General features: G+C 41.1%; 3 protein-coding genes across 4 annotated transcripts in view; 2 read left to right on the plus strand and 1 right to left on the minus strand.

Annotated features, from left to right (window-relative positions):
- btf3l4 (basic transcription factor 3-like 4) overlaps positions 1–2,131 on the plus strand; it is a 5,956-nt gene extending 3,825 nt beyond the window's left edge. The window contains exons 4-6 of the mRNA XM_085347426.1: positions 1–117; positions 1,728–1,787; positions 2,028–2,131. The exon at positions 1–117 is cut by the window's left edge and continues 85 nt beyond it. Coding sequence (XP_085203552.1) covers positions 1–117; positions 1,728–1,787; positions 2,028–2,074 — 224 coding nt within the window. The 3' untranslated portion in view covers positions 2,075–2,131. The remainder of the gene's footprint in view (positions 118–1,727; positions 1,788–2,027) is intronic.
- Positions 2,132–2,792: 661 nt separating this feature from the next.
- On the plus strand, positions 2,793–11,138 carry zfyve9b (zinc finger, FYVE domain containing 9b). Its single transcript, XM_085348611.1, has 16 exons — positions 2,793–2,856; positions 4,174–4,883; positions 5,019–5,118; positions 5,200–5,402; positions 5,523–5,634; positions 6,960–7,082; positions 7,321–7,476; positions 7,589–7,813; positions 7,892–7,974; positions 8,115–8,219; positions 8,299–8,449; positions 9,101–9,181; positions 9,421–9,583; positions 9,832–9,937; positions 10,024–10,203; positions 10,977–11,138. Exons 1-16 carry the CDS (start codon positions 2,793–2,795, stop codon positions 11,136–11,138), a joined length of 2,724 nt encoding a protein of 907 aa, XP_085204737.1.
- Positions 11,139–12,426: 1,288 nt separating this feature from the next.
- Positions 12,427–25,073, minus strand: elovl1b (ELOVL fatty acid elongase 1b). Of its 2 annotated transcripts, none has more exons than XM_085348613.1 (8): positions 24,979–25,073; positions 14,604–14,704; positions 14,326–14,516; positions 14,049–14,129; positions 13,887–13,943; positions 13,688–13,793; positions 13,337–13,473; positions 12,427–13,245 (listed from the first exon to the last, which is right to left on the minus strand). In XM_085348613.1, exons 2-8 carry the CDS (start codon positions 14,671–14,673, stop codon positions 12,913–12,915), a joined length of 975 nt encoding a protein of 324 aa, XP_085204739.1. In that variant the 5' UTR covers positions 14,674–14,704; positions 24,979–25,073; the 3' UTR covers positions 12,427–12,912. The 2 variants fall into 2 exon arrangements, with proteins under 2 accessions (XP_085204739.1, XP_085204738.1); XM_085348612.1 differs by lacking the exon at positions 24,979–25,073 and adding an exon at positions 17,452–17,640.
- Between the last annotated feature and the right edge of the window lie 1,876 nt (positions 25,074–26,949).

Consider the following 26,949-nt stretch of genomic DNA (forward strand, 5'->3'; position numbering starts at 1 on the left):
TCACCGGCCACGCTGAGACCAAACAGATGACAGAGATGCTGCCCGCCATCCTCAGTCAGCTTGGAGCAGACAGCCTCAGCAGCCTGCGCAAGCTCGCAGAACAGTTCCCTCGGCAAGGTGGGTCGCCCCTCAGGGCTTTGATTTTTATTTCATTGATTTTATGTTCATTTTTGGTATCAGCTTAACTTGTTTGTACCAAAAAGGATAAAAGAGGTAGGAGACACAAAGTTTACCTGTTAAGTAAACGCCTAAACTTTTTCCTTTTAGTTGGGATTCATTTTCACTCGCTTCCTTTTTGGGAGGATAATTTGTAGTTGACACCACAGGTTGATTATACTTTGATTCATGGGAAAGAAATTCTTGCAGCAGCTCATGTGCAAAATATTCGTATCCTCTTTCCAAAGCATTTACAGCTTCTGGTTTTCTTGGGTAAGGCTCTACAATCTTTGTCCACCTGGAAATGTGCAGTTTATCCAGTTCTTCCTGGTTCCTGGTCCTGATTCTAGGAACGGTTCAGGTGGTCAAGTGCTTCTTGGAACAGTTAAAGCCACATTAACATCACAGAGGTCGATTGAGAGCCGTGCGACCTTGTGGTGGCTTCTTCGTCTTTTTTTTGTCTTAACATTCAGTGTATATGCAGGTTTCTGACTTTCTATGCTGCTGTATGACCCGTCAGATCAGTTTGCTCCATTTGAACCCCGGTCAAGTTCTAGCCAAAGAAGAGTTACAACACAGTTAAATATGCAAAATCCACTTTATACTTAATATTTACTTTTCAAGGTGAAGCAAATCTTTTAAAGATGAGTTTTTCCAGATGAGCCAAGATGGTATAAACATATACTGGCCACTTTATTAGGTCTTTAACAAACATATCTAAGCAGCCAATCACTTGAGAGCAAGTCAGTGCATTTAGGCACAGAACCAAGCATCAGAGTGGAGAAGAAAGGTAAAAGTGATTTTGAACATGGCATGGTTTTTGGTGCCATGCCATGAAAACGTTCGTCTGAGTATTTCAGAGGCTGCCGATCTACTGGGATTTTCCCGCACAAGAAGGTAATCTCTAAGGGTTTACAGAGAGTGGTCTGAAAAAGAGAATATATCCAGTGAGTGGCAGTTCTCGGGATGAAAATGCCCTGTTAATGCCAGAGATCAGAGGAGACTAGCCAGACTGCTTCAAGCCAATAGAAAGGCAACAGTTTTGCAAAAAAAAATCATCTCTGAACCAGCAACCTGTCAGCTAACAGCAGGAAGCTGAGACTGCGATTCAAACAAGCTAAGGCAATAAACGACTGGAAGAAATGTTGCCTGGTCTAATAAGTCTCAATTTCAAGTGATATGAGCCAATACTGGCATATCATAGAGATCAATACCAGCATATATGATAGAAAACTCAGCTCAAAAAAACCTCTCACCTCTGTTTGCCAAATACAGAGACAAGCGGTGTCTCCACATGCCACCAGTGCAGCTTCAGTGCTCCTTTCATTGATTCTTCAAGTCTCTGGGCCTCATTGTTCTGAAACTATTCCCTTATTGTGGAGAATGCTAACATGGTGATGCCAAAGGCCACTGCCGATGATCCATCGCTCATGGTTTGTGAATGGAGTACTGTCATACTGGAAGAGAACACTCGTATACAGATATGCTTCATCATAGGTTAAAAGTCATTATTTGAGGCAACTTTCTATCACTTTCCAGCTAAAATGTGTTTTTTGTGCATTTCGTCTTAGCTCTTGAAAGCAAGGCTCCAAAGCCAGAGGACATTGAGGAAGAGGATGATGATGTGCCAGGTATGCAGTGTCACATGAATAAAAAGAAGAATGATCAGAATGAAAACTTAGAGACAGCTACACTCTGTTAAATTTTCATCGTAGTATAGAAGATTGCTCTTTTTACTCAATTTAAGTCAATTTGCTCTTTTGAATATTTTTCTGCAGCCCTGAAAAGTTACTACAGTTGAACTCATGTATGTGACTTTAGATTGTTCCTCTAGTTTAACTATTTAATGCTGTGCTTTTGCTGTTCTGTAGATCTCGTGGAGAACTTTGATGAAGCATCAAAGAACGAGGCAAACTGACAGAAAAATTCACTGGACTGAAGTGGAGCCTCCGTCTGTCTTTTTGAGTGTAGTGATCCGGGCATATCAGACAGTATCTCCAAATATATCCCACAGTTCCAATGACCTACAGATGTCTGAGTCACACACTAGCACTACTAGGTTGTGTATTTAAAAAAGAGAGAGAGAGAGAGAGAGAAAAGAATAAGAACCCAACGCTCATCTGGTAAACGGTGAATCTCTTCCACACTGTCAGTCATTATCAGATTACTGTGGTCTTTAAAGCCAGTCTTAAGAGATTTTTTGTGTGTGTTTTGTTTATGAAACAAAAAAGACGTTTAACATTTTTTTAAAATGATGCTGTGATCATTGACTGAATGTTCTGAATGTTTTTATCAATAAATCAAAGAATTGTGTGCAGATTCATGTGAAAAGAAGCCTCGTCAGTTTCCTACAGAATGACAGGTCGTGCATAAGGCTGGATTTTTATGTTTGGCACCTTAGCTCTGCTGTCTTGGCTTGTACACCGTCCTGCGGGCTGTGTGGACAGCAAACTGGGGAGGGACATTTCTGCACACCTCTTGAGTTTCTTCAAAGAGCTGCAGAGAGGCACGGGGGAGGAGGGAGATCACACAGAAGGGGGGGTAAGAGAGAGGCGAATTCATCCCATCTTTCGCTTGTGAGCAAGGCACTGCTGCTTGAATCCATTTTCCTCCGCGCTCAGATGTAAAAGGATAAAATGCTGAAGTTCTTCACAGCGCGGGATGATGAGAATGAAAGCCTTTTGGGAGCAATAACTGAGGGTAAGACGTTTGATTGCTCTGGAAATACCGGGGTGGGAATGCGTTTACTCCCATTCATTGCTTGTGCGCGCGCGCTTGTGTGTGTGTGTGTGTGTGTGTGTGTGTGTGTGTGCCACTGAAAAAAACGCTGATATAACACTTGGCTGCGCGCATAGACCGCGTCATCTGAAAAGCGCGTGCGCGTATGTGTGCGTGTTGCGCACTTTCGCGTGAACACGGGCTGCTTACATACATACTCCACTGTAGCCTCACTCAGCGTCACCTCAATAAAGTGTCCCGGCTGATCCGGTGTACCGGGGTGCGGGGTGAATGTCGCATTGCCTCCGGCCTCTGTGCCCGCGAGCACATTAAACATTTGCACGTGTGTGGAATGCGTCACTGTCCCGGGAAGTGAGCGCTCAGTGAGCCGGATCGGTGCAGGCAGGCACGCCGCTGTTTCGGGAAGTCTTCACTTTGTTGCCTTCGGTAGAAATGACGCCGCCAGCTTTTTATTTTTTCTTCATGTTTTTTAAGGATGGCTTTCTGTTGTAAATGAGCTGCAGTGCAGTTTAACGTGTACAGTTAGTCAGTAGCGCCCAATGTTTTGACAAGACTTTCAATCGAATAATCAAATACATGACGATCTGCATTTAAACCTATAAGAGCCTTATCCCCTTAAACCGGCCTATTCAGGAAACGCTGGTAGCTCAATGAAACATCAGTTGTGCATACATTAACTCCCTTTGCGCTGCCGGCTGCTAATGTGCTGGGAAGGGCATTGAATCAGTAATTGGCTGTAATTACGCGAGGTGTTCTTAATGTAGAAACCTTGAATGGAGTGATTGCAGAATCAAGCGGCTTACTTGCATATTTTTATTCTGAAACATGCAATAAACACAGTACTGTCACTTGAAACATCTTTTATTTGTTCATTACACATATTTAACATCCGCCTCTGTGTGTGTATTTGTGTTTGTGTAACAATATGGCTCAATATAAGGAAGCAGCAACGGTTTTGACACGTTTAAACACAAAGTTACTGCTCAACTTTTTGTTCTCTAGGGAACCAGCTGCTCTATGGTATCATTAATCTCTTGTACAACTACCACTGGCTATTTTGATCATCAGATACACCTCTCAAGGGCAACCACACTAATGCTGCCATTAGTGAGGGCTGAAATCTAGAAGATGTCTATTTAACAGTGAACAGCTTTTTCGCCTTAATGAGCAGGCAGGATGTGCATCATTGTATGTGCTAGTGTGTGTATGTTTGACAGATAGAGAGATGGAGATGTTGACTTTCCCTTCTTGCTGGTGATATCATTATCATTGAAACAGATGAAGGGGACAGTACGTCTCTTCAGGACACCAAGCACCACTGGCTGAACAGACCCTGTCTGCTGGTGCTCAAAGATGGAGATGTGTCAAAACCTGCACTGGACTGTAGAGAAATCAGACCGCAATCTCCATCTAAAGCCACATCGGATGCGACGCTCAGAAGCAAATCTGGACCTTGTGAGCAGAAACCTATTGAACATCCCACTGAATCTGCTTCCCAAGTGGAGAATGGCAGCTGCACTGTGACTTCCATCTCCACATGGGGTGAAAAGGAGTCCCCAAGCCCTCTAGTGTTGGGCCCAGCAGAGGCCGCGTGGGCAGAGGAGGAGGAAGAGAAGAACCAGAAGTCGCCGGTTCTCCCATCAAAGGAAGACTCTGTGATTGAGGAGAAGGAGCGGGAGGAAAGTGGGCTGGAGCAGCAGGATGAGACCTGCAGCTTGGAGGGACCATCTCGAGGAGATCAGACAAACACCAATAAGGCTGGGGCAGGCCGCGGGGAGGAAGCGATGGGTGAGTGCGCTACTTCTCCTGTGGATCTCGATGACATGTCTGAGACGAGCCCCGTTGGCATTCTGTCCAAGGATCGAGTCACTGTCCTTGGTGAGGTGGCCCCCGTGTGGGTCCCCGATGCCGAAGCGCAGGTCTGCATGAAGTGTGGTATCAAGTTTACATTCACCAAGAGGAGGCACCACTGCCGTGCCTGTGGGAAGGTAAAAAATGATTTAAAAGTTCATTTCTGTGTAATTAAATCTGAAGTGAAATAAAATTAGCAACTTGTAAGTGGAGTGGAGTGTACGTGTGTGTCTCTGTTCATGTGTGGTGTGTGTGCATGTGTGTGTCGTCAGGTTTTTTGTGCACTTTGCTCCAGTTTGAAGTTCAAACTTACACACCTGGATGGGAAGGAGGGACGAGTGTGCATTTCCTGTCATTCAGCACTCATTAAAAGTGAGCGTAATTTTTTTTTAGGTATTGCTGTAGTTGTATTTTTGAAATCATGCAGAAATCATTCTTGTATCCTCTCTTCAGGGATGTCTCCAAAAGGAAAAAGAAGGGTGTGGTTTGCAGACGAAATCCTCACCAATAAGCATTCAGAGTCTGCCCCGACCACACCCGTCAGGGAGCCCGCGTTCTCACCGCTGATGAGTCGAGTGCTGGGTGGGCCTGTTAAAAGTCCTGTGGGTTCACCCCAGATCAGGAGAACTTTGAGGCCACATGGAACAATGATTGGTGTAGGTTCACCCAAAACGTGCCACTAAAACTCGACTACAGGGAAAATGTTGTTGTTGTTCTGTGATTTAGAGGAAAATGAATGATATATGTATTCTCACTCTGCCTCCCTTCAACTCTAGGAGGCCTGTGGTCCCTACGGCTGGGGAACCACAGCTTTAGTGAGCAGCTCTGCTAACCTCATTCCCTTGGATGGCTTGCCACCCATACTCACCTCCACAGGAGTCAAAGGAGGTAGGGCTAGCTCGAATTTAGAGTTTAAAAGTGTAAAGTAAACTTATTGTGTTTCCTCCTCAGATCCAGATACTTCTTGTTTTTCATTATATTCCTCCCCTTTTGTTAATGCTTTCATGTCTTGCATAGTGCATGGTGCAAATATTGATGGCGGGTCACAAAGAAATAGGAGTTCTATGTAAATTGGGCAGCCCATGGCAAGGGGAAAAAATGGTCTCTGATTTTGAGCAGTTAATAGTTTAGTGAAAGCAGCAATTACAGATTCACACTGAATAAATTAGTGGTTCCTCATTTTTTTCTGCTCACCCTCCTTTGCCTATAACATTCCCCATAGTTAATACAGAAAAACAACTTCGGCGTGCAAAAAAAGAAATGAGGAACAAGTGACTCTGTAAAGTGTCCATCTTGTTCCGCTACTTGCTGTCAGAAGCTACTATTTTATGACAAGAAAAACACAGTGTTCTCTCTCCATAGCCCACTATGGTGAAGCCAAGATTTGCCTCGACATTTTTTCTAGGCTTTGATGTTTGGATGGTTAGTGCAGCTTTTTTTTTTTCAATCTTATTTAAGCATTAACCAACAGTACCTTTCACAGACCTGTCCATGGCTTGCTTTCAGGGCAAATGTTGTAATTGTAATTTAGCTTCACTGCCCCTCCCCTTTTATAACTCTTATCCCATCCAAGGGAACCACTGACCAGAAACTAGCACCTTTGTTTTGGTTTAAGCACTAACCAGAAGGGACAACTACAGCAAGTATTACATATATGCATGATTTCCACCCATTAATCTAAAGAGCCAGTTCATAATTTCACAATACCAAATATGCATGATGAATCTGTATATGTCTTTATGTTACCAACAACTTGAGCCACATTTGACTACTTTGCTGTAAATAATTCCAAATATTTTTTTCATGCTCACTCAGCTGCTCTAGCTTGTGCACATGCTCCGATGCCTCTTTGCTGCTCTTTGTGATTGCATTGTTTAAGAGAACCAGGCAATCCTTCCATATGTGTGGTCCTTATTTATTTATTTATTTATTTATTTATTTATTTATTTATTAATGTGTTGGGTGTTCTGACTTACTACACTCGAATGCTGCTACTTTAATTTATTACGTGGACACTGTGATGCCTGGTTAAATGGGGCAGTCCCAAGGCATTAATAAAACTGATCTGTTATTAATAACAGCTACCTGCTACTTGCCATCTTATTTAGAGCCACACTCTAATATTAATCTTTAATCTAATACTGGGCTGTTTTTTGTGGTGAGTAAGAGTAGATTAGAAAACACTTTAAAAGATGTTCTAATCTACCCCCCAGACTACACTGTGGAGGAGCAGCCCTCCGAGATGCTCCTTATTCAGGAGTTGGAGAGCGGCAGACCCAAGCCTCTGGTGTTTGTTCTCAATGCTAACCTGCTCGCTATGGTGAAGTTGGTCAACTGTGAGTATCTTTCCCCTCTTGCCTTTTACTGTGCATTATGAACTGCATACAGAACTTAATGTACACATTTAAAATTGAGCAGTGTCAAGAATTACATCACTATGCAGAAAATATTTTGATCATTTTTTTAAAATTTAAATATAACTTCTGAGTATATATTTCTACCTCTTACATCTTGTATTTGTTGTTTAAAATGTCCATATGTGACTGCCAGCTTATGCTTGATTTCCCTGATTAGACGTTAACAGGAAGTGCTGGTGTGTGACAACAAAGGGAATGCACGCTGTAGGGCAGGTGGAGCTGGTGGTGCTGCTGCAGTGCCTACCTGAAGAAAAAAGCTTCCCCAAAGACATTTTTAGGCATTTCATTCAGCTGTACAGAGACACTTTCACAGGTCAGAGACATTACAAGCCCATACACAGAATATTATCAGTCTCTACTTCACAACTGTAGTATTTCTTCCCTCTTATAATAACACACGTTTCGACATCTTTATGTTTCTGTAGGGAAGGTTGTGAAACACCTGTCACTCTCCCTGTTTGGCAGCAGCTTCTTTGGCAGTCAGGATCATGCAGGCTTCCTGTACGTTCGCTCCACTCTCCAGTCCCTTCAAGGTCTACCTCTGCCAAACCAGCCCTACCTCTTTGGCCTGCTGGTCCACAGAGCAGAGGTGGCCTGGGCCAAAGCCTTTCCCTTGCGCCTCATGCTGCGACTGGGGGCTGAGTACAGATGTAAGCCAGGCAACTATGTAAGCTCTCTGAGTTATAATGTTTCTTCCCCAGTTACCCACTTTCTGTCTCTTGTTCCAGTTTACCCATGCCCTCTGTACAGTGTACGCTTTAGGAAGCCCTTGTTTGGGGATATAGGTCACACAATAATGCGACTGTTAGTGGTGAGTATGGCATTTTGTAACATTTTTTTGTGTTGTTGCAAAACCGCCCTTCCTGTCAGCAGTGGAAGTTTGGTGTCACAACTTTTATTAAACATGGTGTAACAGACACCAGATCTTTTTACCATTCTGCTTTGTTCCAGGACTTTAGGAATTACCGTTACAGCCTACCAGTGGTATCGGGGCTCACTGTGGACTTAGAAGCTCATAGGACTTGCATAAAAATACCGAACACTGGGTATAATGAGGTAACACTAAGCCTCACAGAGTTAACTCTTACATATAGTTTCTTTCTCTATCATTTACCCGTGTTATCTCCCATGTTAGCTAATGAAGGCTGTGAATAAGTCCAATGAGCATGTGCTGGCAATAGGGGCATGCTTCAATGACACTGCAGACTCCCACCTCATCTGTGTCCAAGCAGACGATGGCCAGTATCAGACCCAAGCCATCAGCATCCACAATCAACCACGTAAAGGTAACAACACAGTTGTTGGGGCAGGAAGGGACACATGGAAAGTTTTGCTCAGCTAATATGAAATTACTTTATTTAAGATGAACAAATGAGGCTAAAACAGCAGCTAAAAGTATAGTAGTACTAATACTTCTCCAGTTTTGTTAAACGACAAGGATCTAATAAATCAGCTAAAAGATATGCATAAGCTTGAAACAGCTAAGCATGATCGATAAATGATCAATGAAATCTTATCGCTTACAGTAAATCTTTAGCTGAATATACTCCAGAGAACACTGGAAGCAAAGAATAGATTTTACACATTTCAAATTTAGAAGGCATTCAAGTAAATTTGCTGCACAAACTGAATGGATTCTGCACAACAAAAACATTGTGCAAACCCACTGAATATTATTACAGTGCATCTAAACATATGTAGCTCATGGAACTGCATATAAAACAAAACAGTTTGAGTGTGAACTTAAGTGCAGCGGAGCAAAAGTAGGAGAAAATTCGAAAATGAAAGAACAACAGTGGTTCGAGATGTTAATCGCGGCCAGTTCCAGTTATGTGACTCTAGGTGGCAGTGCATGCACTTGTAGTTTTTGCCTTGTCACTGTAAAGACTGATCAAAATGACATTCCTTCCTTCCTTCCTTCCTTCCTTCCTTCCTAGTTACTGGATCATGCTTTATTATATTCAGTAGTGCGCTGAAAGCGTCAGCAGGATACCTGGCCAAATCCAGCGTTGTAGAAGGTAGGATACCCTCTGACCAGAGAAGCCAGGTTAACCATTACTTTCTCCTCACCTCTGAGGATAGCCATCATTTACATTTTAAGTAGAGCGCCCCTGCTTAAACTGGCTTATTCAGAATTTGTTGATCTTTGTATGTGTGTGTCTGTGTACATTTTAACAGACTGTTTGTCTAGGCGTGTGTCTCCCCATTGGTGTGTGTTTGTGTGTGTTTCTCCTGTATCGCTGTCCCCTCTTCGCAGATGGGCTAATGGTGCAGATCACCGTGGAAACCATGGCGGAGCTCCGTCGATCACTACGGGAGATGAAAGACCACACTGTCACCTGTGGACGGCTGGACCAATCAGAGAGCCAGGAGCTTGTTTGTGTACAGTGGGTGGAGGAGAAATGCACTGTGAATAAGGGGTGAGTGTGTCCAACTGTTTGAAGTGCAGGAAGGCTTTTGTGTTCAGTCCAGTAGAACAATATAGCACCCATTCAAAAGGTAGCTGTGAAAAACTAACGGTGGGCCATTAGTTGATTAGAATTTGGAACACCCCAACAAAGAGCTGCAAAAAAGCGTGTAAGAGTCCAGTGTAAGCAGGACACATCCTTTTCAGTCTGTTTTAAACTGTGTGTACATGTAACCGCATATCAATGTTTGTGTTCTCCAGCATCATCAGCCCCATCGATGGGAAATCAATGGAGTCTATCAGCAGTACCAAGATGTTCCAGAAGTCCGAATACAAAGAAAATGGAAAGATCATCCGCTGGACAGAAGTATATATAATGATCTGCTAAAAAAAAGTTAGCATGTCCATGTGTACAGCCACCCGTCTTTACATTTGCGTGAATATTTTGTGCAGGTGTTTTTTCTGCAGACAGGTGATAATCCCAAAGGAGCAGTGACTGACTCTGCTGAACACAACCGGCTCACGGAGAGAATCGCCCGGGCATTTTGCTTGGCACTGTGTCCACACCTTAAACTGCTGAAAGAGGACGGGATGGCCAAACTGGGACTGCGTGTCACTTTTGACTCCCAAGAGGTCTTTAAAGAATTTAGCTTCTTGTAGCCAGAGAGAGAGAGATGTATAACTAACTAACTAACTAACTAACGTGTGATCTATTTCTGCCAATTTGTCTGGTTAAACTGGCCTTGTAAGCATCAGCCCTGAGCCATGTAAGGTCACATCAACAATAATAATCAAAAATAAAATACAAAAAATAGTCAGGGTTCTTTATGGTAAAAACGTAGCACTGCACTAGTAATTTAGATGGAGAGCAGAGTTCATTTTTAACTATTTAAAATTTGTTCACTGGTCGAGACAAATTAAAAAACACATTTTTAAGTGACGGAAAAATAAGAAAAAAAGACACTAATGCAAAAATGTTTTTAGCTAATTGAATGTGTATTGGAGCAGGCCGGTGATTTATAGTAGCAAAACCTTCCATTCATAAGAAGATGAACAGCAATGACTGAGAACCAGATCGCATACAGTATGTGGTGATTAAGACGGATTTACCCAAGCTTCCATATCGTAGGCTGGACGTGCAGACTGTGGTCTATAGACAGATTATCTGAGATAATGTGCTACACCCACTTCTGCAAGTAACACGAGCTTTGTTGTGAAATAAAACAGCTTGTGTTACTTCCCAGTATGAACTTTGACTACAGCAACACGTCGTTCTCTTGTGGAAAAAAAAAAATAGAAAACCTAGCCTAGAATTTTATCTCATTAGTAAACAAAGCTTTGAACAAAGTTTAGAACACCACTGTGGCTTTTTTAAAAACTAATAAGTGGCTTATTTGTTATTTCAGGCTGGATTTGTGGCAGGGAGCAATGGGCAGCCCCTCCCAGCTCAGTACCTCAATGCGCTGAATAGCGTGCTGATTCCTGTCATCCACAGCAGGGGGCGCAAGAGGGACGGCGAGCCCATAGTGATGGAGCTCATTTTTTACATCCTTGAGAACATCACTTAGAGAACTCAGACTTTCCACTAATTCATCTTCTTAACCCTGACCACTGCTTCATCTCCAGCACTTCTCACCAGTTTCAGGGCAATAAAAGCATTCCAAAGGCAAAGCGGATCATATCCAAGGTCCGCATCCATCTCATCCAAGAGATCTGACTCTTTGTGGTTTTCTGATCTCACTCGGCCCAGCCACAATCAATCAGGCTACGCATGAAACCTACGATGGACCATTAGATAAGGGTGCAGCTCTTGCACTGTAGTAGCAATTTCATGGCTTGAAATCATCAATGTCACAATGTTTAATACATATTTTACAGTCAATACCTTTAAAGTGATAGCTCACAACCTTAAAGCTAAGAGAATGACTTGAAGTTATGTATCAAATCCAAATAGCAGCTTCATGCGCACTGAATGAATGCCTGGAGAATGTTTTAATATTTGATGAATTTTAACTGACTGCTCATGAAATGTAATGTTAGCTTGGAATTAAACTTGCAACAGTGACTGAGTTCTTGTCTATTGCCCAAGGACCCTGAGCGGTTTTACTGAAATATTGCCATTTTTCATCAAAAGGAAGGTTATGCTTTTTACCGTTTACCCCCCCCCCCCCAACTCATTCCTAGAGACTTGACTTTTGCTCCTGTAAGACCTAGAAACATGTACTTGTGACCTCCTTAGGTTGCTTTTGGAAATTTACAGTTTTTAATATAACCATCAAAAGGCATTATATTGTAGCTATAAACGATTTAGGTCTCCCACCATTTAAAAAAAAAAAAAAAAAACCCCACACACCAACAACTAAAAGTTCTGAATTGTTATCCAATTTATAACAATTTTAAGTTCATTTATGGCTGCCTATGCAGAATAAGGGAAAAAAAAAAAAAATCTGCAGTGTAATTTAATGATTTTAACATCATTTTATATTCTGGATAGGCAGATAATTTATCTGCCTCACACAGGCAAAGTAAACCTTTTTGCAATAACCCCATTCCTGACCCTGATGAACTGATTTGAGCGGGAATTGTTCTGGTGGTTCCGGTCTGCGGGATGCCATTTCTGCCTTGTGCCATGAAGAATAGAGCCCTTGTTGACCTCCTACTTGCTGCACATATTTGGGATGGCAGAGACAAGAAGCACATGCAGACAATGCAAATGCTTTTGCTGCGACAGCAAAATGTTGGAGCCCAAAGATCTGCTAAGTGAAATCAAGTTACATATCCAATAAACTGTTGTCAGAGTTTGGGGGGGAAAAAAAAAGTCAACGCTGATCATTTAAAATGGAATTTATTTGCATATTAATTAAATACAAAGTAACAAATTTTAGAAAGTCTAAAGTATAGCAATACAATTAGTTTCTTTTTTTTTTTGTAAAACTATTTACAAAAAGCATCTTCAAGTTTGATAGAAACTGTACAGTCATCTGTCCACAGTGTGTCAGGAGGACATGGGGGTCAGATAAGAAGTGAAGACAAGTGTGGTGAAAGGCCACCAGAGTGATACTGAACTAGGAGGTTGTTTGCAACATCAGTGAAGACAACATGGGTCAAAACATCTTCTCTTCATACATTGTGTTCCATAGATGGTTCCCCAATGCAAAGAAACTAACAAACCAAACAACCAAATTTGGGACCCCACCCGTGGAAGTCACTGACCACATCATCCTCCCACATTTTACATAGAAAACTAAAAACAGAAAAAGAAAGGAACAAATTATTTGGAATCTGTAGTAGTTTTATCAGGTTTACAGGGCCATACATCTTGGGCTTTTCCTTCCAGACTTCCTAGGCCTTCTTCATCTTACCCATGTAAGAGCTGCCATTCTCGTGGTGGACCGAGCCATTGGTAACCCCGTGTGATACACCATTGGCAGTACCGTTTTTCACACTGTTGCCATTCTCACAGTATTTGCCATTTGTGTGCACAGCTGTGCTGTTCTGACACTGTTTCGGCAGTCGCTTGCCCTTAATGTAAGCCTGGAACCAGAAGTTGGAGAACAGAACAAAGAAGAAGGTACCATAAATCCAGATGAGGTGGAGGATCACAGGGAACTGGTAATCACAGCTGCTCATGAAGTAATACTGGGTAGCATGGAGAGATACCAGCACAAACTGGATCTATTGAGAAGAAAAATGAGAAATTAGCCAAATACACAATAAAAATGTGCTCTACTGGTAACACCACTGAGTCAGTATAGGCTATACGTACCAACTGAATTGCAGTCATGTATTTCTTCCACCACAAAAATTTCTGGAAGCGAGGTCCAGCAGCAGAAAGGCCATAGTAGAAATACATAACAACGTGGACGGAAGAGTTTACCATGGCATGGAAAGATCCCATTCCACCTGAAGTGATAACCACAAACATCAGACCGAATTCCCTTGGTTAATCATTTTCATATCGATAGTCAGGTCATCTGCACAAAGCTTCTTGAAAGGCTTTAAAAAGACCATCTTATCTTCAAGATTGGTATGCAGGATGAGCTAACTACATAACACTTCCGCAATGCTCCCCCTCCCTCCTCCATTAACCATTGACAACTTAAGGTTATGTACTTACCTGGAGCATACGCAACTCCCCACCACCAGGTCCAGGGCATGAAGGAATGGTGGAAGATGTGTAGGAAGGTAATCTGGCCGTGCTTTTTCCTCAACACAAAGAAGATCTAACAGAGGGGATTCTGGTCAGAACACCGTTTACTAAAACTGAACATTAAGGCACATTTTATAAACCATGGCATCAGAATATGCGAACTTACTGTGTCCATCAGCTCAATAATCTTGGAGAACCAGAACAGCCACGCCACTTGGACCATCTAACAATGAGAGACTTTTTAGTTTGTGACTCAGTGGAAGGAAAGTCAGTTTTTATATTCATCGTCTTTAATAATAGTAATTGTTATAGAGTTAGGGCGACTTACTCGTAGTGCTTGAGGACTGTTAGAGGTATCAACTGCATCACATCTCCAAGTATACGTTGTGGCCCACCCAGACATCAAAAACTGCAAATAAAAACACAAGTTTATCAGGACTTTATCTTTGCTGAGGGCATTGATCCTTACAGATGCAGGTTCAACCAAATGAATATATCCAACAATATCCATTGAGGAAAGCAGTCTTGAATAAATGATGAAATGCTAACAATGTGCATTAACTTTATTCTTTTAATATTTTAAATGCTAGATAACAGATTCTTACTTCATATACGATGAATATTGACAAGGCCACAAGCAAGAAGTTGTAAACTATCATAGGCTCCTTGAGCTGGAAAGGTTTGCGATTGGCCATTAAGCGAGGTCCGAGGTACAGTACAAAGAACAGGTAGCCCAGCAGTATTGTCGTCATGGTTATGGGACTCTGCATCAGAGGATAATCGGTGATCCGTGGATCTAGAGCGCGAAAGGGGAAATGTATTTAGACAAACAAACACAAGTCTGTATTTTCTCAGTGTTTAAAAACAAAAAAACTAAACCTACCAAGTCCCGACAGAAGGAAATCATAGATATCCTTGGCATGTGAGCCCATCTCCTGAATCTCCTGAAGCATATTGGCTCTTGTATTGTTATGACCCAATTATCTGCAAACAAATACACAAAAAGCTCATTGTTAGTTTTAGCTGAAAGGAAAACACTGCAACAATCCTTCCAGAGCTCCATGAGAATATCCCAAGGGCTGAAATTTGACTCAAAGCAGAACAGCATTTGTTTTAAACGGTGTCAAAAACACAAAGGTTCAAGGTCAAACCTGTCATGCCGGGATCATTTTTCCTGTTCAAACAGAACCCTGAACAGATAATTTTTAAACAGTTACATTTCTAGAGAAATTAAAACATGCAAAATTATTTTCTAAAGAAAAAAAATACAACCCCCCCTCCCTCTGTCTTGCCGGTGTCCTCAGGGAGGCGCATTCTTACATTTCCTGATTCAGCAGGTCTGAAACGCAGTTACTGGAGCAGAGAGCTCATCCCTCACCAAACAAACACTCCCAACAGAAATTCCCAAGATGCTTTGCCCTGGTTCGAACCACTCATCAGACATGGCCTGATATCTGAGAGGAGGTGCTACAAGGAACTGAGGGCATCCCTCATCCCACACTGAGGCTGGCTGTTTGTGTACAAGAGCCAGGCCACGAGTTAAGGCACAATACTGCCTCCACCAATAAACCCAGCAGTTTCTGGTCACTGAACCCATTAAACTGACGACTGCTCCTTCTTGTGACATGGCAGTTTTATAGAGACCACTAAAAGCAGTCGGCACACAAGAAAACTGCTCTGCTTTCAAAACTGGACATTTTCTGATGTTTAAAGCAGATTTCAAATGTAAACCACAAAACATATTTATACGCAGGGTGCGGTCAGCGCAAGCCACACTGGGCCCAGAGGATGCATTGTTTGATACGAGTCTACAATGCTCTTTCACTGCCAAAAAGTACAGCGCTCCTAAAGTCAATACAATTAAAAGCTAATAATTTAAGCCTGAGGAATGAAGGTCAGGTGACCCGAGCTCACACGGGTGCCTAGAGGGGCAAAGAAAAGTACATGTGGATTCAGGTTATGCATTTTGTGAACAATGAGCTAGATCGATTTGATAGGCAGGAAATCCATTTTTTTAAAGTTAGAAATCAGATTGGGGAATTTGTGCAAAAGTGCAAAAGTCATTTTCTCTTCTGTTTTTCCCCCCAAATGGGATTTCAGTCAGAAACCAAGTCGAAGTGAAAACAGAAGAGAAAGTGACTGTTGCACAATCCAAAAGTCAAATGCATTTCAAACAGTTTGTGATAAACTTTATTTCAAGCAATATTAAAGTTAAAAATAATTGAAGCATCACAGGATTAGTGTCTTGTGTCAAACTCATCCTCCTTCCTCGTCGCTTTGTACATTCAAGAAATTGTTAACCTAAGCACTGTGTCAACACCACTGTTTTTATAGTTGTTAAGCTTCCAAATTTACTGCAGCATTCCAGACCACTTCTTGTGATAGCCACATCGCTTCCTTCCAACGACATTTTGAAACCAAAGAGCTGTTTATTTGTGACATGAAAATTCGAGTATGACAATCAGTGTATTTCAGACGCCTCTTACACAAAGGTTTGTTTTTTTTGAATTGACGGATGAGGCCTTTGGTCAGGCACCTTACATTTCAACAAGAGTATCATCATGTCTGTTGTACAGAGTCTTGTTCTGAGGGAAAATGCTGATAAGTTAAATTGATCACATTATGGTTTAGCAAGTGATGCTTTTCATAAAAATAATAATACAGCATCACCACTGTTAAAAAGTGCAGGTTTAAGGAAATCCCACCACAACAAGATGAAAGTAATCCAAAAAATATCCCATTTTCAAATATGAACAGGCAACATGTGACTGCCTAGAAAGGGTACTTAGAATAAATCTGACTGTGCAAGTCAGAAGGATAGTCTTGTGATTCATGACAAAACAACCAAGAATGAATATTTTTGTGTTCTCAGGACAGGATGCCCCCCCCGCCCATTTCTCCATGAGAGAAACTAGAATTATTACCACCAATAATGTTTGTCTAACAGCAGTCAGTTTGCCTCACCTGGATAATAAAGTATCATTTATTGCACCCAGTTATCAATTAACCGACACATGACGCCACCCAACTGTCCACCAGTTAAACATCAGCATAACCACAGGATTTGGACTAGCAGTACACTGAAGCCCGACCAGTCGCCACTTTTCATCTCTTATCAGTAATTCCACAGGTCAACACCAACTTCCTCTTATAGTTGAGAGGGGTCCAGAAAAAAAAAAAAGTTAGATTCCAATGATGTAATGCAAGCTGGCATGTGGCCATTGAAGGCCCTTTCTACTTTGAATAGAAATCATTAAAAGCTTTTTAGAATTCCAATTTACACTTTGAGTGAAGTCCTAAAAGACCAGTCCCACTACAACCACCTATCCATTACTAAATGACCTTGACTTAAATGGTGTGGCTGGTTCGCAGCAGAGATACAGTGAAAAAGGAGGGGAAACATTTTCTTAAGAGAGCCATGTCAATGAATCATAGGGATGGAAAAAGGGAGCTCACGAGTTAAGAGTTAATGATGAACAAACTGGAGCAGCAGAGATGATGGGAAAAAAAAAAAAAAAAAATTCAGGAGATGGGGGAGGGGGAGCAAACCAGGAACCCATTTGTTAAGCATACAGTCAATTATCTTATAACAACAGTGACAAAAAGCAGCCTGACCGAAAGGAACCAAAACCTTTGAGTACAGAAGCTTAAAACAACCTTGAACTGCTCGAAGTGTTGACAGACTCCACACACAAGTTAGTTCACCTTTAACATAACATTGAGCAACTTACCCTTGCTGAGACAAAAAAATTTCCACTTAAAAAGCCGAAGTGGACTCCTCTTGCACAGCACGATAAAGCCTAAGTGTAAAGTACAAGGGCAGACGGCAGCAGCAGAGAAGTGACAGAAAGAGATGGGATTGAGAAAGTAAACTGACAAAGTGTGACTGGTACAGCGGTCTTCCAAAACTCCACCCTCCCTGACTCATACAGTGGATGAATAACTAGTTCACACAAGGAGAGGGAGGGAAAGAGGCTGAGCCTGAACGAGAGCGAGCGAGGGAAGAGAGTGGCTGCTCTGTGTAACCCAGAGAGAGAGAGAGAGAGAGAGAACTACTGAGGTGAGAGATTACCTCCGTTTAAATCCCACACTACCTTGATGTATGTATTCTGTGACCGCCCCCAGGTTTCACCAAGCTGCCGTCAAAACCCACCCACCCACTCGCCTACCCCCTCCTTACTTTGCTCTCCTTGTCACACTCTTCACTCACTTGAAACACCAGAAACCCTACTCTGGAGTCACCCTGTACGGCTCCTCTCAGGGGTGGGCTGATAATATTATTCACAGGGAGCGGGCGAGAAATCAGTAGAGACTCTGTTATCATGAAGGGAGCCATTGTTACGCCTTTACTGGTCCTCGGCCTGGCCAACACCCATAAAGCAAAACTAGCCTCCATTTCTTCTCCTGCACTGCTGGACAATCCACGGCATGAGTAAAATGCCTCAATAAGGCAGACTAGCCTCCTCCTATAGTTTGTGTTTGTCCTGTATTGTCCAACTGGAAATACAGCTTCATTAGGTACACATGCAAGTCCAGTCTAAAAGGAAAAATCCAAGAAGCCTCTCCTGGTGGCCTCATGGAAAAAGTGAAAAAAGGTGTTGGATAAATTTAAACTACAAGGCAAGATAAGAGAGCTATAAAGATGTTTGCTCAGGGTTGGATAGCAAAGCAAAAGGAAGATGAAATTAATTGCCGCAATGGGAAGAAGTGACTCATATGGCAATGCTTAAAATTCTTTAGTGTTGTGAAAGGAGGTTTTGCTTTCCAGTAGGAAACTTCTTATCCTGATCCCACTGCCACACCCAGCCATGCTTAAGGAGAAACAAAAAATGTGTAGTACGAGTTACACCACATGCTTTTGCACATTACACCTTTGGCATCCAAGGAGTTTTTGGCCTTTCCCAAACACCAAGACTGCGATTGATTCATTTAAAAAAAAAAAAAGAAAAGAAAAAAAGAAAGTTTAAGTATTATAAATGTAATTTAATCTTATTACATGGTCAAAAAAAATGAAAGGAAAACACATCTAACATCTATAAGATAAGACACACTCATTTGTCCCTTAAAGGCACATCTAGAGCTTCCAGGAAAAACCCAGTTATGGATCATTTCAGCCTTGGCAAAACAGATTTTGTACACGCTAAAGTTCAATAGGACAGAAACACTGGGATCTAATAAACATTAGTTGTAAGTAACAAAAAGTGGGTTTGAGTTTTAGTCAAAACTACAAGCAATCATTATTTAAAAAAAAAAAAAATGAAAGAAAAAAAAGTTTTTAAAATTCCACACATTTATTATCAGTCTACTAGACAGCTTTGTATAAAGATCACACACACGCACACACACACCTTTGTTTAAAGAGGCCGATAAGGACACAGAAACAAGAGCCCATAAAATGCCTGTAGCACTGATAAAAATAGTGGCTTTGACAGATAATAGTTGAACAAGCATGACACAAATGAGCTTATAGTGGAAAAGGCCCCGTTTAGTGAGACAGTATCCGACCCAGCCAGCTTCGCCTGTTGTTCTGGCCCTGGGGGCAACATGGGGGAGTGAAGGTAGCACTCCAGTGCATTTCAGCCCTTCCTCCAAATACCAAAACACACCTGACAACAAAAACGAGATCAGCTGCAGTTTGAGGTGCTGACAAAGCCCTTTCAAATATGACAGTCATGCTCCTCAGTGAAACCAGTAACCCTTTTTGTTCCCATTGAACAAAATACAGAATATGACAGAAGCGGAAGTGCCACAAACGGTGGTTTCCAAGATCAGCCACTTTACTCCCGTACTGATAAACGTGACGCTGAGAACAGTTTTGATGTTTATCTCACTTCCACTCAGACCATTATCTGCATATGACTGACAGATAAATATTCAGTGTATTTTGGTTTGATCTAAGGGAAAGTTAAAGCAACATCTTGATAAAACCTGTATTTTTATTTTTTTTAAATCAAAAGTTGCTTGACAGACGTCAGATGCTTCAGATGTCAAACTGCGTGAAAACCTTCCAAGTACAAGCATGTACATGCTTTCAGACACATAAGCTGGTAATATTGCACACATCACACGTTGTGTTAACCTCAGTGTCAGACACACACCAAAAGCCCATTTTACACGGTAAAATCAATTCACTTGAAAGGTGTACACCTTCAACTGTTGACACTGATGCAAACTTTATATTTACCAATAGCTCAGAATTAAACTGTAGAATCTCAGTAGATTGAGATGTAAAGAGCACAGTGAGCAAACTGTGTGCTGCAAATGCTTTAAGCAGGAAGCACAAGTCTCCCAGAATTTCCACTAGAATGTCACAAAGTGGTGTGACAAATCAGGCTCTCCCGCCAGGGTAAAAATAACTGGTCAAATTACATAAAGCAAAAACGTCCATTACTCTATAGAGTGTATGAACGTCACCTCTGAAGGCATGCTACTGGAAATTTTTAAACAATTGTTTAACACAAACTGCATTCCTGAGAGTCTGCAGTCTCGCCTCAGGTAGAAAGTCCTAAAGGCAGCAACATCAAAAACCTGACAGCACACTGACTGGCTACATAAGTCAGCTAAATTAACGTGAACCTCACGTGGCAAAACGCCGACACACATTCCAGTCAAGCCAGCTGGATGACAGACGCCAGAGAAAACAAAAAAAGGTATTAGTAGTATGTTCATGTCCTCAGGGACAGAACTGTCACCTGGGACCACAATCTTCAGGCTGACTGCATTTTATACAATTTTATCTGAAGTTGATAACTGTAATCATGGCTGTATAAGCTGGTTTCATTCAACCAAACCCCAACTTGCTTTGCAGCTTCGTCATCCTGACACACTGAGAGCACATGTACCTCTTGGACAGGTATGTGCTCTCACATACTTGCAAAAAACGAGACGACCGTTTAGGGGCAGCGAGGCTGAGAAAGTGTGCGAATGTGAAAGTATCTGGATGAACACCTGAGTGCATGTGTCAAATTTAAAAACTTGTCGTAGTGTATATTACATGACAGTAATGCTATTGAAAGAATGCTCAGCAATTATGTAAATATTTAGGTTTTTTCCCATGCATGCTTAAGTTAATCATTTTGTTTTTATTTTCCTAAGATGTGGTCTAAGAATTTTACTCTTATATAAGCCTAACGAAAAAAAAAATATTATGAATATACTCCCCCACCAACAGACTCTCTGAAGATTCAATCTATAGAGCAAGGAACAAAAACCTCAGCATTTACTCTGCAGGCTTTGATTGCTGGCAAAAATACACAGACTGCTGACATAATACAAGTTGCATAATCTGGTTTTATTCTGGATTAAATATCCTTTGTCTAAAGAACCTTTGTCATGAACTTGTGTGATATTGGAACAGTGACTAGTCAAAATCCTCAGATTTGAATGCAGATTAGCATATTATCAAGCAGCCATAGCAGATTTTACATATGATAAGACTGAAAACATGCTTTAGTCTCACCAAGTGACATGTTTTATAAAATGCAAAACAACAACCAAATGCTGAAGTTGTAGAAACCACTACTCCCCGGTACAGGAATGTTGCTGAACTCGTCTCAGGACTGGCATGTTCACGCCCCCCCTCAATTGTATTTGGGTGTGTATGGTATTGGGGGGGCTGCATCTCCCCTACCTGCCGTCTGGACGTTCAACACTGCTCCTATTCTCTTAAAGCACCTCCCTCCTTCCTTCTGTCAGAGTACAGGTCTCAGATTTCTGAAACTTTCCATAGCTGTTAGTCCACTGCACCTCTGCGAACCCACCTGACTTCATGGTGAGTGAGTGCGTGAGAGAGAAATGGGGGGGGTAACCAAAACAACCCCACTGCACTTTAGCACGTACAGGAAGCATGAAGTAAATTTGCATGGTGCAATCATTTAATCTGTGGTCATGCATAAAGGAATTATTTGGAAAAAAAAAATCTTTAATAACATAAACAAGCGAAGCTGGAGGATGCATATGAGTTTTATTTTCTTAGGACTGAGACTTTAAACCAGACATTAGAGTCATTAGTAATATGAAAAGTTGGGCGTGTTTCCTCATTCAGCTATTATAACACAGGAACTTGACTCTTCAGATTAGTAATAAGCCATCTAAACAATTTAAGAGACAAAGCCAAACGTGAGCACACTGTAATGTCTGCAATAATCCCTCATTAAAAACAGAAGTGAATATGCAAGTCAGTTTACAGCACCTAAAAACTCAGACTTGATATTGAAACATACAAGAACCAACAGACTTAAAAACTCCTTTGTCCCACACGCCATCAAACTGTTTAACTCCTCTCTGGAGGGGAAACAGGAGGACAAAGGAGGGGGGAACAACTAGGTTGTAGTGCCTCTTCACTTCACTGTGCAATACTTTTTGTTAATAGTCAACGGTGCAATAGACTTCAATACTTGAAATGTGCAATTCCCTTGTATTCTTATTCCTATTTATCCCTTTTGTATATTTTATTTATATAAGTCTCTGTATTTATATATATATATATATAATATTCTGCTTACGTTCTGCAAGTCTGTCGGTGCTGTGCTATTGGAAACCGAATTTCCCAGAGGAACCCACCCGAGGGATTAATAAAATTTTATCTTATATGTTGAGACTGGGCAAGACTTTAACATGAGTGAATGAGACTTTGTGTCTGTCTGGATACCTGCAGAACGTAGGAACCTAGGCTTGCACACATCCACACACACACACATACACTTAAACTCTTAAGGGCAACCCTCCCCCAACAAAACAAAGGGTTCAAGTATTACTAATCAGTCTGTCAGTTTTTAATTTACAGTATTTGTATCATTTGACCTTTGGCACACATTTCCATAAAACGATACAAGCGAATGGAAAATTGATTTCCATTTAGCCACGGTAACTAAACATGCTGGTCAAAACACAGAACCAGTCATAGCATACTGGAGGACATAAAACCAGTACTTTACTTCCTCTTCTTGGAATTGAAGAATTTAAATTACAACATAGGAATTCAAATATTAGATGCTTATACAGACTGAAGTGCACATCAAACGTTGAGCTTTAATTACTTCTAGTCCAACTAGATCAACTGTTTAGATCTGCTCACTTAAAAGGCCTCAAACTGAAACCCATACTGTCTACTGCTGCCGTTCATGCGCATTATGGCCACACCCCAAACAAAAGAGATAACAGTTAATTGACAACGTCACACTTCTTCCCCTCGACAAAGTTCCCTATCAGCATGTGAGCACTTAAGTGACATTCAGACATTTGGCTAAATGAAATGCTGAATATCAGGTACAGTAGCTTCTCCACCCGAATGGAGAAACATGAAATGAGCCTTCTAAAATACTTGTTTATAGACATCAGAGGTCAAATTTACTGCAGGTTCCTTGAACGTGCAACTTACTCCCAATTGGAGAATTTTCCAAGGAAGTTGTTTTAGAACAAGTCGGTCCATAAATAGAGACTATGAAGGCATTTGTCTAAATAAGCAGGAGTTCAGAGAGTTTCTGGAAAACATTTAAAGAGCCAATAGAAGCCTTAAGTTAACTGACAGCAGTCAGATCTGCCAAGTTCACACACAGAGTTTAAAAAAAAAAAAAAAAAAAAAAAAAAATCATGTCAGGGCAGATCTTAAAAATGTCAGTGAACTAACCCAGTTGGGGAAGCAACCTTAAAATCCTGCTTCCCCATTTAAAAAACAAAAAACAAAAAACAGGTTTTAACATGAGGTGAAGTAAAATGACACATCCCCCCACTACACATGCTCGCTGATGAACAGGAGACGCATGCGAGGTGTGGTTGCACCACCACCACACTCGGCACTGCTGGATAGAAGCATAGTCAGAAACACACCGTTTAAAAAGACCCAGTGTCATTTCTACTGGTTGAAGATTATATTTGAAACTACCCAAGGCCATCGGAGAAGGTGTTGACATTTGAAGGTGAAGTGATAAGAGTATGATGCTGAACTGTTAACAGCCACAGCACTGCTGTAGTGTTTACATTGCTAGCAGAGATATGGGTGGGCTGGTTGACCTTGAGGTTTTTTGTCTAAGTCACACAATTGTTTGTTGACATTGTAAACATTTGTCGTAACTTTCAGTTAGTAGCCCATAATCTATCTTGGCACACAATTTGGAAACCATCAAAGGCTACTTTCACAGGGACATAACTGGGGGGAGGGGGGCATTTAAACACATTCATGAACTAATCAAAACTGTACAAAGCTTAAATTGTTTAACCAAACTACTTCTTGCATCGATGTAATCTCTCCAGCTAAACAGTGGAAAATTGTGGCAATTCAAATAATGCAGAGGCTGCAGAGACTGTGGGCAATCAAATGCATAGCAATGCCATTAAATCTCTAGCATGGCATCCCTTTCTACTATAGTCAGACTTTCCATACATTAAATGCACTTATGGATGTTAACATTACACAATAATAAGTTACACTAATTAAAAATACATGCACACGCCTACTCTTTGTCAATCACATGTTACATAACAGATGTGATGTTTGATGTAGTTCTCTGCCTCGCCACTATAAGAGATCACACAGCATTTAGTGGAGAATCTAAATTTTGCTAGTGGTGTGAAAGTTGTTTTTAGTTGTTGTTGTTTTGCCCCTTCATATATGCAACAACTTGACTTTGTAACCATGTTTCACCTGACAGATTAGCTAAAGGCGAGTATGTTTCTGAGCTGGAGGAAGCTGAGTGTGCGCTTCTGCGTCGCTCTGGCTTAGCGTTAACCGTTAGAAACCGTTGTGACATTTGACCAGCAGGTAAACTATATTTCACTTCTCGCGGAAGCACATTTGGAGCTTGCAGTATGCACATTAATATGCTGTCTTTATTGCCTCCCTTTAGATGCATGACAGCTACAAAATGGCAAATGACATCAAAACCCTTCAAAGTGCAGAACAACAATAGGTGCACAGGCGATACAATTAGTCCAGTCAACACCGGATATCTGGTTAGGGGGTAACGCCTAACTTTGAGGGTTTTTGTTTTTTTCTTTAAAAAAAATTTGAAAAAAGAAGATTATATACACAAAAATTCTAGTTTGTTTGTTTTTTTTACTTTACTGTAGGCGTAAGAAAAAAAAAGAGCCTTTAAAGACAAACAACAAAAGAAAGCTTTGAATTTGACATTGTTTAAATTGACATCTGGCCCCCTCCCCTGAGGGAGGAAAAAAAAACTGCAGCACCTTAAAGTAACTCCCTGAGTCAACATTTAACTCACTGTTAAACAGTCTGACAACAATGTCCAAAAGCTACTCACTTTTACTGAAGTAAACCTGTGGAGTCTGTCGAATGAATGCTGGAGAAAAGACGCAAAGCGTGGCTTTAGTTAGCGGTGCTTCCTCTTCCTCTCGGCTTAAATCTTCCTCCTGACCCAACCCTTTGATGGAGGCGGAAAAAGGTGGAGTCATCTCTACACTGGCGTGAGCTAGTCGCTTAATATGGACGTAATCATCTCAGTGTATCAAATGTCATTTCGTCTCCATTCCGCGGTCACTCACAGATGTTTCATTGTAACAGTTTGTAATGTAAATTCTGTAGAGTTTCGAGCTCATTTTCTGCTCTTTGTAACTACTACTGGTTACAATTGTAAAAAAAAAAACGACTGACACACAGAAATGACTTTGAGTTTGGTTCCTCTCATATGTGAATAAAAGTATGCAGAGTATAGGTAAGTTGCCATATCTTTAGATAAAAACTAAAATACAATTAGTAAGTAAAATAGTAAGTAAGTAAAATTTATTTATATAGCACATTTCACAGATAAAAATCACAAAGTGCTTTACAATAAGATCAGACATACAAGTTAAAATTTATTAAATTAATTAAAATTGTATAAAAATGTCTTCAGCTGCTTTTTAAAGGAGTCAGTAGAGTCTAGACAGCGTAAAGACAACGGCAGAGAGTTCCACAGCCTCGGTGCCAGTGCCTGAAAAGCTTGATCCCCACGTGTTTTAAACCCGGTACGTGGGACCACCAGTAGCCTCTGACTTGAAGACCTAAGTGCTCGGGATGAAGCATGAGGTTTCAACAGGTCAGAGATATACTGGGGAGCTTCACCGTGCAGAGCTCTAAAAGTTACAACTAAAATTTTAAAATGAACCCTAAAATTTACAGGCAACCAATGAAGAGAAGCCAGAACTGGAGTAATGTGTGACCTCTTGTTTGTACCAGTTAAAAGTCTTGCCGCTGCATTCTGTACAGACTGAAGGCGATCCAGAGCTGATTTGTTGAGACACGTAAAAAGACCGTTACAATAATCCAAACGAGAAGAGATAAAAGCATGAATCATCATCTCAAGTTCTGCCTTTGACACCAGTAGCCTGAGTTTAGAAATGTTTCTTAGATGATAAAAACAGTTCCGGACAAGTTGTTTAGATTGTTTCTCAAGAGACATTGAACTGTCAAATATAACACCTAAGTTTCTGGGACTCGACTGAAATGAAGGGTCTAAAAAACTGATATGCTGCCTAATTTCTGAGAGCATGTGATCAGGTGCAATAATCAAAGTTTCTGTTTTATCTGCATTTAACTGAAGGAAACTGTCATTTAACCATTGTTTGATTTCTGACAGACAATTATTTAAACAAGACAATTTATACAACTCAGAAGCTTTGAAAGAACAGTACAACTGAATGTCATCAGTATAGACATGATAAGAAATATTATTGTAACGCCTGATAATGTGGCCTAGAGGGAGGATATACAGCAAAAAGAGAATAGGACCTAAAACAGATCCTTGAGGTGCCCCAGAAGACAGAACTGATGTTTCCGACAGCACGTGATTTATACAGACAGTAAAGGATCTTTCAGATAGATACGACATAAACCATTTTAAAACAACACCAGTAATCCCAAACAAGTCCTTCAGCCTATTTATCATGATGCTGTGATCAACAGTATCAAAAGCAGAGCTGAGATCCAACATAACCAGAACAGTGTACTCTCCAGAGTCTGCTGCCATCAGAATGTCACTAGACACTTTAAGCAAAGCGGTTTCAGTGGAGTTCAATTTGCGGAAACCAGACTGGAAAATGTCCAGAACATTGTTCTTTTCCAAAAAGTTGTTAAGTTGTTCTGCAACTGTTTTTTCCAAGATCTTTGACACCAATGGTAGTTTTGATATTGGCCTGTAACTGCTTGGAAGAGATGGATCCAAATTTGGTTTCTTTAATATTGGTTCAACAATAGCTTGTTTAAAATAGCTGGGAACTGAGCCAGTAAATAAGTA

The sequence above is a fragment of the Diplotaxodon limnothrissa genome, linkage group LG23 (assembly GCF_057381915.1).
Source record: "Diplotaxodon limnothrissa isolate DT_005_m linkage group LG23, D_limnothrissa_male_GT1.1, whole genome shotgun sequence".
NCBI lineage: Eukaryota > Metazoa > Chordata > Actinopteri > Cichliformes > Cichlidae > Diplotaxodon > Diplotaxodon limnothrissa.

Bases quoted from the DNA above. Each gene is read 5' to 3' on its own strand.
- zfyve9b (XM_085348611.1), top strand. From the start codon at position 2,793: ATGCTGAAGTTCTTCACAGCGCGGGATGATGAGAATGAAAGCCTTTTG. The intron at 5,119-5,199 runs GTGAGCGTAATT...TCCTCTCTTCAG, and splicing joins TCATTCAGCACTCATTAAAA to GGATGTCTCCAAAAGGAAAA. The intron at 9,938-10,023 runs GTATATATAATG...TATTTTGTGCAG, and splicing joins AGATCATCCGCTGGACAGAA to GTGTTTTTTCTGCAGACAGG.
- elovl1b (XM_085348613.1), bottom strand. From the start codon at position 14,673: ATGCTTCAGGAGATTCAGGAGATGGGCTCACATGCCAAGGATATCTAT. The intron at 14,130-14,325 runs GTAAGAATCTGT...TTTTATTTGCAG, and splicing joins CAATATTCATCGTATATGAA to TTTTTGATGTCTGGGTGGGC. The intron at 13,794-13,886 runs GTAAGTTCGCAT...CCCCTCTGTTAG, and splicing joins TTATTGAGCTGATGGACACA to ATCTTCTTTGTGTTGAGGAA.